Source organism: Pleurodeles waltl, chromosome 6, assembly GCF_031143425.1.
Source record: "Pleurodeles waltl isolate 20211129_DDA chromosome 6, aPleWal1.hap1.20221129, whole genome shotgun sequence".
In the NCBI taxonomy this organism is placed as follows: Eukaryota; Metazoa; Chordata; class Amphibia; order Caudata; family Salamandridae; genus Pleurodeles; species Pleurodeles waltl.
In genome coordinates, this window is record NC_090445.1 from 343,187,436 (window position 1) to 343,201,488 (window position 14,053).

At 50.3% G+C, this 14,053-nt stretch overlaps 1 protein-coding gene across 2 annotated transcripts in view; it reads left to right on the top strand.

The window, feature by feature from the left end:
• Nucleotides 1–14,053, top strand: part of RBM23 (RNA binding motif protein 23) — a 454,647-nt gene that overhangs the window by 175,074 nt on the left and 265,520 nt on the right. For both annotated transcript variants that reach the window (XM_069238236.1, XM_069238237.1), the window contains exon 6: nt 6,317–6,376. In XM_069238236.1, coding sequence (XP_069094337.1) covers nt 6,317–6,376 — 60 coding nt within the window. The remainder of the gene's footprint in view (nt 1–6,316; nt 6,377–14,053) is intronic.

Here is a 14,053-nt window from a genome sequence, read left to right on the forward strand (position 1 = left end):
GGTTAGCAGGATCCCAGCACACACTCAGTTAAGTTAGCATTGGATATCAGGCAAAAAGTAGGGGGCTGTCCATGCCAAAGGGGGCACTTTCCTACAACAGGTAATAGTCATTATCAAGATCTGATAGGGTGGCTGATCTGCGGAAAAATTTGTTGTGTCCTATTTGCATTCAAGAGAACAGTAGATTTGTGAGTGAACCAGTCTCTGCAAATGAACATGGTGTCTAGCAAATTACCAATAAAAAAATAAAAAAATCCCAAACAAATTTGTCCCTCTTACTACCCAGTAGGTTTCATAATGAAAATGCAGTAAGCCTGACAGATTAATATAGCAAATACTCAAAATATAAACAGTGCTTGTATATGTATTAAATAAAATAAGACTTCTAGCCACAGATTCCTCAACTTTTGAATATTCCAGAGGAGTTAGGTTGGATTGTGACGCGTACAAGGCCTTTCACAACATCAGAACTGCCTACCTCGACCACTGCCTTTCCTTCTACACACCCTCAAGGCAACTCCGCTAAACTGGCCCTCTCCACCATCCCCAGGATCTGGAAGAACACTGCTGAAGGAAGATCCTTCTCCTTCCTCGCAATCCTGGAACACAATGCCGCTCTACCTCAGCAATCCCCCTCGCTGGCTCACTTCATGAAGGACCTGAAGACCTGGCTCTTTCACTGACCCGCGTCCACCAGCTAGCCCCTTGAGACCTCCCTGGGTGATAAGTCATGCTTTATAAATGTTGGTTGATTGATCTGGAAACTTTTCAGCAGTACCTTTGCATTCTGGAAGCGGTCGCCATGAAACTCTGCACTACTGATGTTCTGCTCTGAAAATGATGTGCAGGGCCTAAATAAGCATCAGTCCTGTGAGCTAATGTCAATTCCTTTTATTTTCATTTTTTCCCCTCTCCACGCGGATCCGGAGGTTTCTTAATTTGTCTTGGTGGCTCTTTTCTCCCAGTGGTCCAGCCACAGAAGAATCTGTTTCCTACACCATGGTGATGCGTAGGGTGGCCAAAGTTCTTAACCTCCAGCTGTCCACCTTGGAGGTTAAGTTGAATGTTTTGACTGAGGTCCTTCTACTGGGGCAGATATCTTAGCAGCCCCTTCTTTTTTTAAACAAGGCACTGACGCATACCATATTGGGTTCTTGGGTGAAGCCGTGCTCTGGCCCACCAATTAATCATCAGATAGCTGGGTGCCAGCTCCCTGTTCCAGACGGCAGGCTTTTCTTTTACAGTACCCTTCACCAGAAAGGCTTGTGATGCAAGCTTCCTCCAGCCACCCTAATCCCAACACATTTCCTGCCACTCTCCTTGATAGGGAATCCAAGCGAGTGGAGACAATCAGCAAGCATCTTTTTCTTTACCAATTTGACCCTGTGCTCTTTAAATGGCTACTGTTTGGAGGCAACGCTCATACCTTTTGGGCACAAGTCCTCTCTTGTGTGCCTGAAGACCTTCGCTCTGTGTTCTCTCCGGCGACTCAATTTGGTCTCGACTCAGCCAAGGTAAAGATTTGTTGTGGCTTGGACAAGACCGATTCCATGAGCTGGGCCATGGCAGCAGTGTTGCCACTTACCGGCATGCTTTGCTGCAGTTGACTGGGTTCGTGGTCTTGTACTTGCCGTTTGATGGGACTCACCTGTTTTGGAACAAGGCTGATGCTGCTGTCAAGCTTTTAAGAAGAGCAGGGATCCTGCTTTCTCTGGGCCTTTCTGCCCCATGTCACCAAACACAACAGTTCCACTGCCTCTTTTGTGGCTTTGGCTCAAATGCTTCCTACTGCCAGCCTGCCCAGCATCCACAGGGAATGCTGCAGTTTTGCGGTCGAGGCAGTGGTACCCACCGTGGCCAAGGCAAACGGGCCGCTCAGTCTGCCCATTCCCCCTCCCCACCCTCCAACCTGCCTCCAGCCACACCTGCAGACCTCCTTTAGTATGCTCTTACAGAAGCACAGACATCTGATGGGAGGCAAAATCCACAGATTCTGCTCTGGCTGATAGGCAGTATCTTTCACCAGGTGTGTTCTACTAATAATTGTTTGCGGGGGCTATGTCTTACACTTCATTTCTTCCCCGCTGCACCTTCCACGGCCCCTCCACCAACTGACAGAGGTCCAGCTCTCCATTTTGCAGCACAAAGTGCAAGCCCTTTTGGCTAAAGGGACTATAGAGAGGGTGTCTGTGGTTGCTATTCCTGTTACTGTCTGATGCGCAAGAAAGATGAAGGCCTGAGGCCTATTTTTATACCTGGTCCTCTCTGTGCTCAGGTCTTGCCTTCTCTTGACCCTGGAGAGTGGACAGTGGTGGTGTACCTGCAGGACTCCCATTTCCATATCCCAGTCCCGCTGACCCACCAGTGCTACCAACAAGTGTGGTGGGACTGGAGCATTTTCAGTTTGCAGTGCTCCCTTTTAGTCTTTCAAATGCCCCTCGGTGGTCACGAAAGAGATGACCGTGGTAGGCGTGAACCTTTGGTGATCAGCAGTGCCAATTTTCTCCTACCTCATTCACTGGCTGCTGAAGGCGGGCTGACCCCAGGCAATAGCAGCCTTATCTCATATTTAGGGTTCACTATCAACATTCTGTAGTCACCATTGATTCCTTCTCAGATGATCATTTCATTGTAACTTTTCCCTGTGAAAGAGTCCAGGATATTCAGGCTATGATCCCACATTTTCAGCCTCGGTCCTCTATTTCAACGAGGTCCACTCTTAGGCTGCTGGGCCTAATGGCCTGCAACCCGCTTCTTGAGCACACCAGGTGATGTATGCGGACACTGCAGTGGGATATGAAGTCTGTGAGATTTCTCCTACCACGTTCAGATTTCAGGGGGACCTTCACGGGATCTGCAGTGGTGGTTACTGGATCCTGATTGGGTCAGCAACAGACCTCTTCCTTCCCCACCCAGAGCCAACAGTGGTGACCGATGTATCACTTCTGGGTTGGGGCGGCCATCTAGGAGAGGTGAAAATTGGAAGCCTGTGGTCTCTAGCGGATGTAGGAAAGTACCCTCTTTTTAGCATGGCTACACCCACTTTTTTCCTGATGTCACTGTGTTTTGACTGAGTTAACTGGGATCATGCTAACCAGGACCCCAATAACTGTGCAGTCTCTCGCTCTTGCTGTCTCTCGCTGTCTGGATTTGGTTGTCCCTAACTTTTTACACCCCACAATTGGCATACTGGTGCCCCCATACAAGTCCCTAGTATATGGTACCAAGGTACCCAGGGCATTGGGGCACAAGGGGTTCTCCATGGGCTGCAGCATGTATTATGCCACCCATGGGAGTCCATACAAAGTGTGTTTGCAGGTCTGCCATTGCAGCCTGCTTGAAAAGGTGCATGCACCCTTTTCACAACAGGTCACTGCACCAGATCACTAAGTCACCCCTATGGCAGGCCCTCCTAGCCCAGAGGGCAGGGTGCAAGTACCTGTGTGTGAGGACACCCATGCATGAGCAGAGGTTCCCCCACGAACATTAGCTCCATTTTCCTGGATTTTGTGAGTCTGGGCAGTCATTTTACCCTTGTACTGGACATAGATCACTACCTATGTCCAGGTACATAATGGTAACTCCGAACCTCGGCATGTTTGGTATCAAACATGTCGGAATCATAACAGAATACTGTTGCAGGATTGGTTGTATTCCATGCACTCTGGGGGCTCCTTAGAGGACTCCTGACTTTGCTCGAACCAGTTAGCAAGGTTTTACTGGCCAGCCTGCGCTGCTGCCATCCTACGGATGGGTTTCTGCTCTCCTGCTGCTTGAGCAGCTCAAGGTCAGGAAGGCAAAACAAAGGATTTCCTTTGGGAGAGGGAGGCAACAACCTCTCCCTTTGGAAATAGGTGTTAGATGGCTTGGGGGATGGCCTCCCCAAGCCACTGATATGTTTTGAAGGGCACATTTGGTGCCCGCCTTGGATAAACCAGTCTGCACCGGTTCAGGGCCTCCTGTTGCTGCTCTGGTGCGAAACTGGATAATAGAAAGGGGAGTTACCACTCCCCTGTCCATCACCACCCCAGGTGTGGTGCCCAAAGCTCCTCCAGGTGGCCGCTTGATTCTGACATCTCGAAACCAAGGTGGGCAGAGGCCTCTGGGAGCATCTGAGTGGCAAGATCAGGCATGTGATGTCAGAGCCCCCTCCTGATAGGTGGTCATCTTGCTAGGTGACCAATCCCCTTTCCAGGGCTATTTAGGGTCTCCCTTTTGGGTGGGTCCTCAGATTCGACATGCAAGATTCCAGCAGGACTCCTCTGCAACATTTACTTCGAATTCTGGCCACTGGAACCACAACTGGGCTTCACAGGAACCTACAATCTGCAGCTCCAGCGACGACTTTGCTCTGGGACATTGTTTCTCTGGCTCTTTACAGCAACTGCAACATTTCCCCGCAATGTCAGTGCTTCCTTGTGTTGGAACTCTCAAGTCGTGTCCAACTTGAAGACACCTCCCACCTCAAGTGGATCACTGGGCTCCTCTACACATTTCTGCCGATATCATTCCTGCCCTGAGTTCTCCAGTAGATCCGGACCAACCGGGCCCAAGTCATCCTAGTGGCCACAGTTTGGACACGGAAGGTGTGGTATCCAGAACTCATGGTCTTGAGCATATGTCCTTCAATCAGGCTACCCATCTGGGAGGTCCTGCCAGGTTCTGCAACCAAGCCTTTGCAATCTCCACCCTCATGCTTGGAGGTTGAGCGGCGACAGCTGAACACCTCCCTCCTCCGGAGGTGCTTATTGTCATTGTGGAAGCCAGGTGTCCCTCCTCAAAAAATGTATATGCCTGACATTAGGACAAACTTGTGGTTTGCTGAGGCACATGTCAGATTAAACCCCCTCCAGATTGAACCCCTTCAAGCTAAGTTACCTGGCGTTTTATTATTCATGTTGTCTCGGGTCCTACAAGACTTTGCTTTGGGTACAGTTAAAGGTTATCTTTCGTCCTTCTTACAGTTGCCAGGTAAGCCCTCCTTGTTTAAGTCACCAGGTGTGATGCCTTTTTTTTTTATTTATTTTTTTAAAGGGCTTGAATACATGTTCTTTCCTTCTCCTTTTGTGATGCCCCAATGAGACCTTAATGCGGACTTTACTTATGTGATGTGTACTCGATTCGAGCTGCTTCACAGTTGCACCGAACGACTTTTTACTACAAACACTATGTTCTTTATCACCATCACCATCACCTTGGCATGGCATGTCAGTGAGCTTTAAATTCTTTGAGTTAATCCACCATACCACCTTCTTCCCTGTTAAACTGGTTTTGTGGACTCTAGGATCTCTTCTGCCAAAAGTTGTGATGACGTTCCACGTCAGTCAGTCACTCTGCTGGCGTTCTATGCTCCGCCTCACCCCTCTGACGAGGAGGAGAGACTACCACTTGGATCCCAAGAGAATGCTGAGCTTCCCCATAAATCGTACCACAGAACATAGAGTGAACACTCAGCTGTTTGTGTGGTACGTTGGTACTTCAAAAGGTAAAACTGTGCAGAAGAGGGCCATCTCTCGTTGGATCGTGCCCTACGTTAAATCTGCTACGCAGTGGCTAAATAGCAGCCTCAGTAACATGCTCGTTCGACCAGGGCTAAATATGGTATCAGTGTGTTAAAATGCAGAGTCCCTGTCCTGGACATATACCAGGCAGCATTGTGGATATCCCTTCATAAGTTCACAAAGTAATGTTTCCTGGACAGCCAGGGTCGCTGAGAGGGGCTCTTTGCCCACTCAGTCTTGCACGACTCTGTGGTTTGACTCTTTTCACAGACGCACCACCGAATGGATATTACTTTGGTATTTATTCAAAAGGTGAGTAATCTGTGGCTAGAAGTCTCTATCAGAAGAACAAGTTACATACTTTCGGTAACACCTCTAGCTGCAGAATCTTCACTTTTGCTCCCATCCTCTGATTTGACTCTATACCTTTAAAAAGATCCCAAGTCTAGGAATCTGCACGCTGGTCATACACATTTGATTTTGGGGCTCTGCGTTTGGAGGCTCAGACAGTCTTGAAAGCAACCGATGTCCGCTTTCGGAACCGGTACCTTTATAGGCCCTGCACGTCCTTTTTTCAGGGGAGCGGCGTCAGTGCTGAGCCGCCATCTTTCGGCTCGCAGAGGTACTTTCAAAGTTTCCGGATCCAGTCTAACACTTGGGGAATGTTCAGAAGTTGAGGAAACTGCAGCTAGACAATCTCTAGCAGAAAGAATGTTGCCAAAGGTGAGTAATTTGTTCTTTACTCCAAAACTTGTTTAAACCATAAATATCTTCACAATTGGAAAATCTGAATGACCACCTTTCTTGCTGCACAGGCGCCGTCCGACTCCAAGCATCGGTAGGAGCCCTCGGAACTTTGAGAAGAGCCCTATCAGGTGAGGATAAGCAGTCAAATGTATCTCTGCATTGCCACTTCTCAGACAGCAAATATTAGAGCAACTCAATGTAATTGTCCTATGTCTAATACTGATTCCTTGTAACTGTGCAGTATTAATTTTCTGGGTAATCCCTTCACTTAATTAACTCAAGGTAGTGAGGATGAGAAGTCAGGGTTCCCTCTAGGACAGTAGTTCCCAACCTGTGGTCCGGGGACCCCTGGAGGTCTGCAAACGCTCCTCAGGGCGTCCGTGACTACTTAGAAAATTAAATTATATTAACAGATTAAGGGGGTGATTCTAATTCTGGCGGGCGGCGGAGGTCGCCCGCCAGAATTCCGCCCCCATAATACCGCTCCGCGGTCAGAAGACCGCGGAGGGTATTATGAGTTTTTCCCTGGGCTGGCGGGCGGTCTCCAAAAGACCGCCCGCCAGCCCAGGGAAAAACTCCCTTCCCACGAGGATGCCGGCTCGTAATCGAGCCGGCGGAGTGGGAAGGTGCGACGGGTGCAGTGGCACCCGTTGCGTATTTCAGTGTCTGCAAGGCAGACACTGAAATACTTTGCGGGGCCCTCTTACGGCAGGGGCCCCCAGGTGCCCCGCGGCACCCCCTACCGCCATCCTGTTCCTGGCGGGCGAACCGCCAGGAACAGGATGGCGGTATGGGGTATCAGAATCCCCCATGGCGGCGCAGCAAGCTGCGCCGCCATGGGGGATTCTCAGGGCAGCGGTAAACCGGCGGGAGACTGCCGGTTTACCCTTTCTGACCGCGGCCAAAGCGCCGCGGTCAGAATGCCCTGCGGGGCACCGCCGGCCTGTCGGCGGTGCTCCCGCCGACCCTCGCCCCGGCGGTCGAAGACCGCCGGGGTTAGAATCAGGGCCTAAGTGTTGTAGGTAGCTGGCCTGGTGTGTGGTGGCTACCTAAGGTATTCACACCTTATACCAGGTCCAGAAATCCCCTCATAGTAAAGTGGAGGCAGTGTCTAGATGCCAGGCTTTCTAGAGGTAGCTGTGGATGAGCAGCCAAGGCTTATCTAGGAGACGAGCAGAGCTCATGCAATACCACTGTAGTCACACAGCACTTATACACATGAAAGAAACCACACAGTGTTACAAAAATAAAGATACTTTATTTTAGTGACACAATACCAAAATTACTAAAAAGGCAAATCTTAGAAATGGGGTCTTTAGCTGGCACTGGGTTTGCACCCTGTCCAAGTAGGGACCCTCACTCCAGTCAGGATAAGGGAGATACCCGCTCAGATAACTCCTGCTCCACCCCCTTGGTAACTTTCCACGAGCAGTCAGGCTTATCTCGGAAGCAATGTGTAAAGCGTTTGCACATAATGCACAGTAACAGTGAAAACACTACAAACGGACACCACACCAGTTTTAGAAAAATAGCCAATATTTATCTATATAAAACAAGACCAAATACGATAAAAATCCAACATACAGTAATAAAAATGACTTCTGCAAGATTTATTCAAAATACAGTTCCTTGAAGTCGATAGCTCCGCCTGGGGCTATTATGGCAGTACGAACAACAAAACCAACAGTTCAGGTTGGCCGCGGTGTGGCAGGCCAGCTACGGTGTCAGGAGGACCCGCAAACAGTACCTTTGGAATTGCAGGGCGTCGTGTCCTTGTGGTGAGCTCTGGAGAGCGGTGTCGCTAGCGTTGCAGTTTCGGTTCCAGAGTCGGTGCGGGAGTCATCGGGCCCTTGGAGTCGCACGCGTTGCAAATTGAACTCCGGGCTGATGAAGTCGGGAGAGCTGGCGTGGATGGCGTCAGGGCTGCAATGAGAAGCAGGCCGATGGGACATACGGTGCCAACAGGTCACAGTGCAGGCAGTGGCTTGGTGACGGCGTCCAGTGGTGTCGGTGAGACCAGGGCTGCGGTGTGAAGCACGGCAGTGCAGTGTACGGTGTCCACAGGTCACTGTGCAGGCAGCGGTGTCGTTGTTGCTGAAGCTCTTTTGTCGGTAGGCCCAAGCTGGCGGTACGGGACAGTACTTCGTGAACCTCACGAGCGGTGCCCACAGGCAGGGATGCCTGGTGATGACACTAGAGTTGATGGTGCTGGCGTCAGTGGACTGGGGCTGCGGTGCGGGATAGGATGGTGCTTTGTGTTCCTCAAAAGCGGTGTCCACAGGCCACGGTGCAGGCAGTGGTGCTGGCGTCAACAGGAGCGTCGTCGTCTGGGATGTCCAGGCTGCGGTGTGAGCAAGGCAATGCCAGAGTGCAGGGCCCTCAGGTCACGGTGCAAGCAGTGGCTCAGTGAAGTCGTCTGATGGCGTTGGTGAGACCAGGGTCGCGGGGCAGTGCGGCTCCGTGTGGCATCGGCAGGTCACAGTGCAGGCCAGCGGCGGCATCGTAGTGGTTTCTCCTCTTGAGCAGCACAAAACACACAGTTCCCAGTGCTGCAGGTCGAAGAAACTGAAGTCTTTGGTGTCACTGAGACTTCCAACAGGAGGCAAGCACTACTCCAAGCCTTTGGGGAACTTTCTCAAGCAGGATACACAGCAAAGTTCACCCTTTTGCTCTCTTTTAAGGCAGAAGCAGCAACTGTAGGCCAATCCAGCAAAGCAACACAGTAAAGGGACAGAACTCCTCCTCCAGTTCTTCAATTCTTCTCCTGGGCAGAGGTTCCTCTTGATTCCAGACACATTCTAAAAGTCTGAGGTATTGGGTCAGCTACTGTAGGAAGTTGGCTCTGTATATGCTATCTCAAAGTAAGAGATAGTGTGCACAGAGTCCAAGGGTTCCCCTTAGAGGTAAGATAGTGGCAAAATTTGATAATTCTAATGCTTTTTGTGGTAGTGTAGTCGAGCAGTAGGCTTATCAGAGGGTAGTGTTAAGCATTTGTTGTACACACTCAGGCAATAAATGAGGAACACACACTCAAAGACTTAACTCCAGGCCAATAGTTTTTATATAGAAAAATATATTTTCTTAGTTTATTTTAAGACCCACAGGTTCAAGATTTACATTAAACACTTTAAATGCAAGGTAATTCACTACTTTAGGAACTTTGAATAAAAGCAATATCATATACAGTATTGTAAAAATGGCAAAAAGCTATTTTCAAAGTGGACACAGTGCAAAAATCAATAGTTTCTGGGGGAGGTAAGTAAAGGTTAGTTTGTGAGGTAAGTAAAACACTTACAAGTCTCAGTTCTGGGTTATAGGCAGCCCACCGTTTGGGGTTCAAGGCAACCCCAAAGTTACCACACCAGCAGCTCAGGGTCGGTCAGGTGCAGAGGTCAAAGAGGTGCCCAAAACACATAGGCGCCTGTGGAGAAAAGGGGTGCTCTGGTTCCAGTCTGCCAGCAGGTAACTGCCTGTTTCCTCGGGGGGGCAGACCAAGAGGGTTTTGTAGAGCACAAGTAGGCACACAAAACACACCGTCAGCAGCACAGGGGCGGCTGGGTGCAGTGTGCACAGGCATGCGTTGAGTTTTGTATTGGTTTCAATAGAGGGACCCGGGGGTCACTCTAGCGGTGCAGGCAGGCACGGGTGGGGACAGCCACCACCTGGGCTATGCAGAGGGTCGTCTGGGGGTCACTCCTGCGCTGAGGTTCGGTTCCTTCAGGTCCTGGGGGTTGCGGGTGCAGTGCTGGTTCCAGGCATTGGGTCCCTTGTTACAGGCAGTCGCGGTCAGGGGGAGCCTCTGGATTCTCTCTGCAGGCGTCGCGGTGGGGGGCTCAGGGGGGGTCATCTCTGGCAACTCATGGGCTCGCAGTCGCCGGGTGAAACTGGTGTGAAACTGGACAAAGGAAAGGGGAGTGACCACTCCCCTGTCCATCACCTCCACAGGGGTGGTGCTCAGAGCTCCTTCAGGTGGCCTCTTGGTCCTGCTATATTGAGTCCAAGATGTGCAGAGGCCCCTGGGAGCATCTGAGTGGCCAGGTCAGGCAGATGACGTCACAGCCCCCTCCTGATTGGTGGTTGTAGGAAGCCGGCCTGGTGTGTGGTGAGTACCTATGGTATTATCACCATATACCAGGTCCAGATGTTTACATTTCTAGTAAAATAATCTCTTGTGAGAAATTATAAATACATATTTGTATTGAAGATCGTTCTCCGACAAATCGCTATTCGTAAATATAACTTGTTGCTGATCACCTGGGAAAATTACAAGCCCTTCCCATGCCTTTCTCGTGTCTGTACCTATACACTTTGAGGTGTAGTCAGTGTCTATGAAGCCAGGCTCTCTAGAGGTAGCTGTGGATGAGCAGCCAAGGATTATCTAGGAGACATGCAAAGCTCATGCAATACTGCTTATAGTCACACAGCACTGAGCCACACGAAAGAACTACAGTGTTGCAAAAATAAAGGTACTTTATTTTAGTGACACAAATACTAAAATACAATATAGACAATACTCTACCATCAGGTGAGTAAACCCACTTTATATACAGCTCAGTTGTCAAGAATGAGCATAGAAAGTACAGGAAAACAATGCAATGACAATAAACAACAGTGACCCTAATGGGTGCCCAAACGATAGACTAAAATAATGGAATGCGAATGATGGACCCTCACCCAGGAAAGTGGAATCTGTAGAGGGGAGCTGGAGGAACTAGGAACCCCAAAAGTTAAGTACCAGAGTGCCCTCCAGCAACCGGGAGAGAAAAGGTAAGTACTTGGTTTTTCCCAAACCCATAGAGAAACTTTGTGAAAGGACTGTGTAAGACCCAAGCAAGACTGCAAGAAACCTAAGATGGATCCAGACAGAAGAGGACCTTCAAATGAAAGAGACCAAGTCAAGTTCCAGTTGGAGTGTCTGGTTGGGGCAGAAGCCACTACCCACCCTTTTGGAGCTGCAGGACCAGAGGAAGAGTTCCAGAATTGATGCAGTCGATGTCCCACGTTGGAAGAAGAGTTGAAGTCTGTCAATGGTGTGGAAGAACACCAGCAAGCCTTGGTAAAGGCAAGAGTTGCAGTACAAGGTTTGCAGAGATGCCTGGGACCAGGAAGGTCTGAGGGCACTGAACCCATGGAGAGGATTCCCAGGCATCCCCCAGCAGTCAGGAGAGCAAGAAGTTGTGGATGCAGCCCCCACAGGCAACTCGCAGGCACAGAAGTCGCACTGAGGCCCACTCAGCACACCTGGAAAGGTGCCCCACGTCACTGGAACAGCAGGCAGGAGACCACACGTTGCAGGGAAGAGTGCTGGAGGCCGGGGCTACACGGAGCCTGAAGATCCCTTGGAAGGAGAGCCGACAAACATTGGTAGCTGCAAGAGTTGCGGTGCACAAGGGGACTGTCCTTTAAGGAGAGACAAAGATTCACCACCTCCAAGGTTGGACAGCTGGTAGAGGGAATCAAGGGGGCCCCTCAAGACCACCATCTGTGATTCGACATGCAAGATTCCACCATGACTTCTCTGCATCGTTTACTTCATCTTCTGGCCCATGGATCCGAAAAAAGGAACTCTTCATGAACCAACAATCTGCAACTCCAGCGACGACTCCACTTTGCAACATTGTCTTTCCGGCTCCTTTCAGCAACTGCAACATTTCCACGGCTGTGAATCCTCTGAGGTTGACGAGACTCCAGCCTGCACCAAGAAGTAAGAAGGAATCTCCCTTGGAGTGAAGGAGTCACTCCCCTGCATCTGCAGGCACCAACTGCAATGACTGCCTGCGTGGATCTGGTATCCTTTGGAACTGTGTGGATCCTGCATCACAGGTGGTTGTCTGGAGTGGTCCTCTTGGTCCTCTCTGCCAGCTGTCCAACTTGGGAGACGGTAAGCCCTTGCCTCTCCTCGCTGGACAGTACCCCTGTGTGCAGCGACTCTTGAGCTATCTGGGCTTGTTTGCTCCTGCTCCAAGGTATCCTCAGGCTCCATGTAGCCCCGGCCTCCAGCACTCCATCCTGCCAAGCACAATCTCCTCTCTGCTGCTCCAACTACGTGTGGCTCCTCTTCAGCTGTGCTGACTGGGCCTCACTGCGACTTACTGTGCCTGCTGCCAGTGGGTTTTCTGTGGGGGCTTTGACTGTTTCTGGTCACCCCGGACTCCCCTCCTTGGGTCGAGTCCCCTGGACCTTGCTGGGCCTCTTCTCCTTGCAACTCTTCTTTTTCATTTGCCAAGGCTTGATGGTGGTTCTCCAGCACTACTGACCAACTGCAACCTGGCAGCCGATGTGGGACACGATCTGCATCGCTTCAGGGACTCCTCTTCATCTCTTGCGCTGCACAGCTGGTCTTCTTCCCCCATCGACCTGGTCCTGCATCCACAGAAGAGTGGGTAGTGGCTCCTTCCGCAACCGGACACGTCACCACGAACTGGACTTGGTCCCCTTACTTTGTAGGTCCTCTTCTGCCAGAATCCACCTTTGGGTTCTTCCAGTCTGGTACGGGTCTTGCACAATCCTTTTCCTGTACTTTTTGGGGAACACTAGATACGTACCTCTGCTCTCCTGGTCTCTGGGGGTCACTCTGGTACTTACCTCTTAGGGTTCCTAGTTTCTCCAGCTCCCTTCTATCAACTCCACATCCTTGGGTGGGGGACTGAGTCTTGCATTCCACTTTCTTAGTATATGGTTTGGCCCTCCCCTAGGGCCCTCACTATTTGCTAATATTTTTGCCAATGCTTGTTGTTTTGATGCTCCTTACTGATTGCTATTGTGTATATAATTGTTGCGTTTACTTACCTCTAGTTGGGGGGGACTGCCTATTAGTATTCTAGTATTGTGTTACCATAATAAAGTACCTTTATTTTTGTAACACTCTGTGATTCTTTCATGTGTGATAGTGCTGTGTGACTACAGTGGTATTGCATAAGGCTTGCATGTCTCATGGATAAGTCTTGGCTGCTCATCCACAGCTGCCTCTAGAGAGCCCTGGCTTCCTAGACGCAGCCTACACTTTATTAATAAGGGATTCCTGGACCTGGTATAAGGCGAGAACACCATAGGTGCTTACCACACACCAGGCCAGCTTCCTACATATGGTACTTAGGTAACCAGGGCATTGGTACACCAGGGGTCCCCCATGGGCTGCAGCATGCATTATGCCATCCATGGGAGCCCATGCAAACTGTGACTGCAGGCCTGCCACTGCAGCCTGCGTGAAAGTGTCCATGCACTCTTTGTAAGGAAATGCCTCCTTGGCATGGTTACCCCCTGACTTTTTGCCTTTGCTGATTGTAAGGAAATGCCTCCTTGGCATGGTTGCCCCCTGACTTTTTGCCTTTGCTGATGCTATGTTTACAATTGAAAGTGTGCTGAGGCCTGCTAACCAGGCCCCAGCACCAGTGTTCTTTCCCTAACCTGTACTTTTGTATCCACAATTGGCAGACCCTGGCATCCAGATAAGTCCCTTGTAACTGGTACTTCTAGTACCAAGGGCCCTGATGCCAAGGAAGGTCTCTAAGGGCTGCAGCATGTCTTATGCCACCCTGGAGACCTCTCACTCAGCACAGACACACTGCTTGCCAGCTTGTGTGTGCTAGTGAGGACAAAACGAGTAAGTCGACATGGCACTCCCCTCAGGGTGCCATGCCAGCCTCACTGCCTATGCAGTATAGGTAAGCCACCCCTCTAGCAGGCCTTACAGCCCTAAGGCAGGGTGCACTATACCATAGGTGAGGGTACCAGTGCATGAGCATGGTACCCCTACAGTGTCTAAACAAAACCTTAGACATTGTAAGTGCAGGGTAGCCATAAGA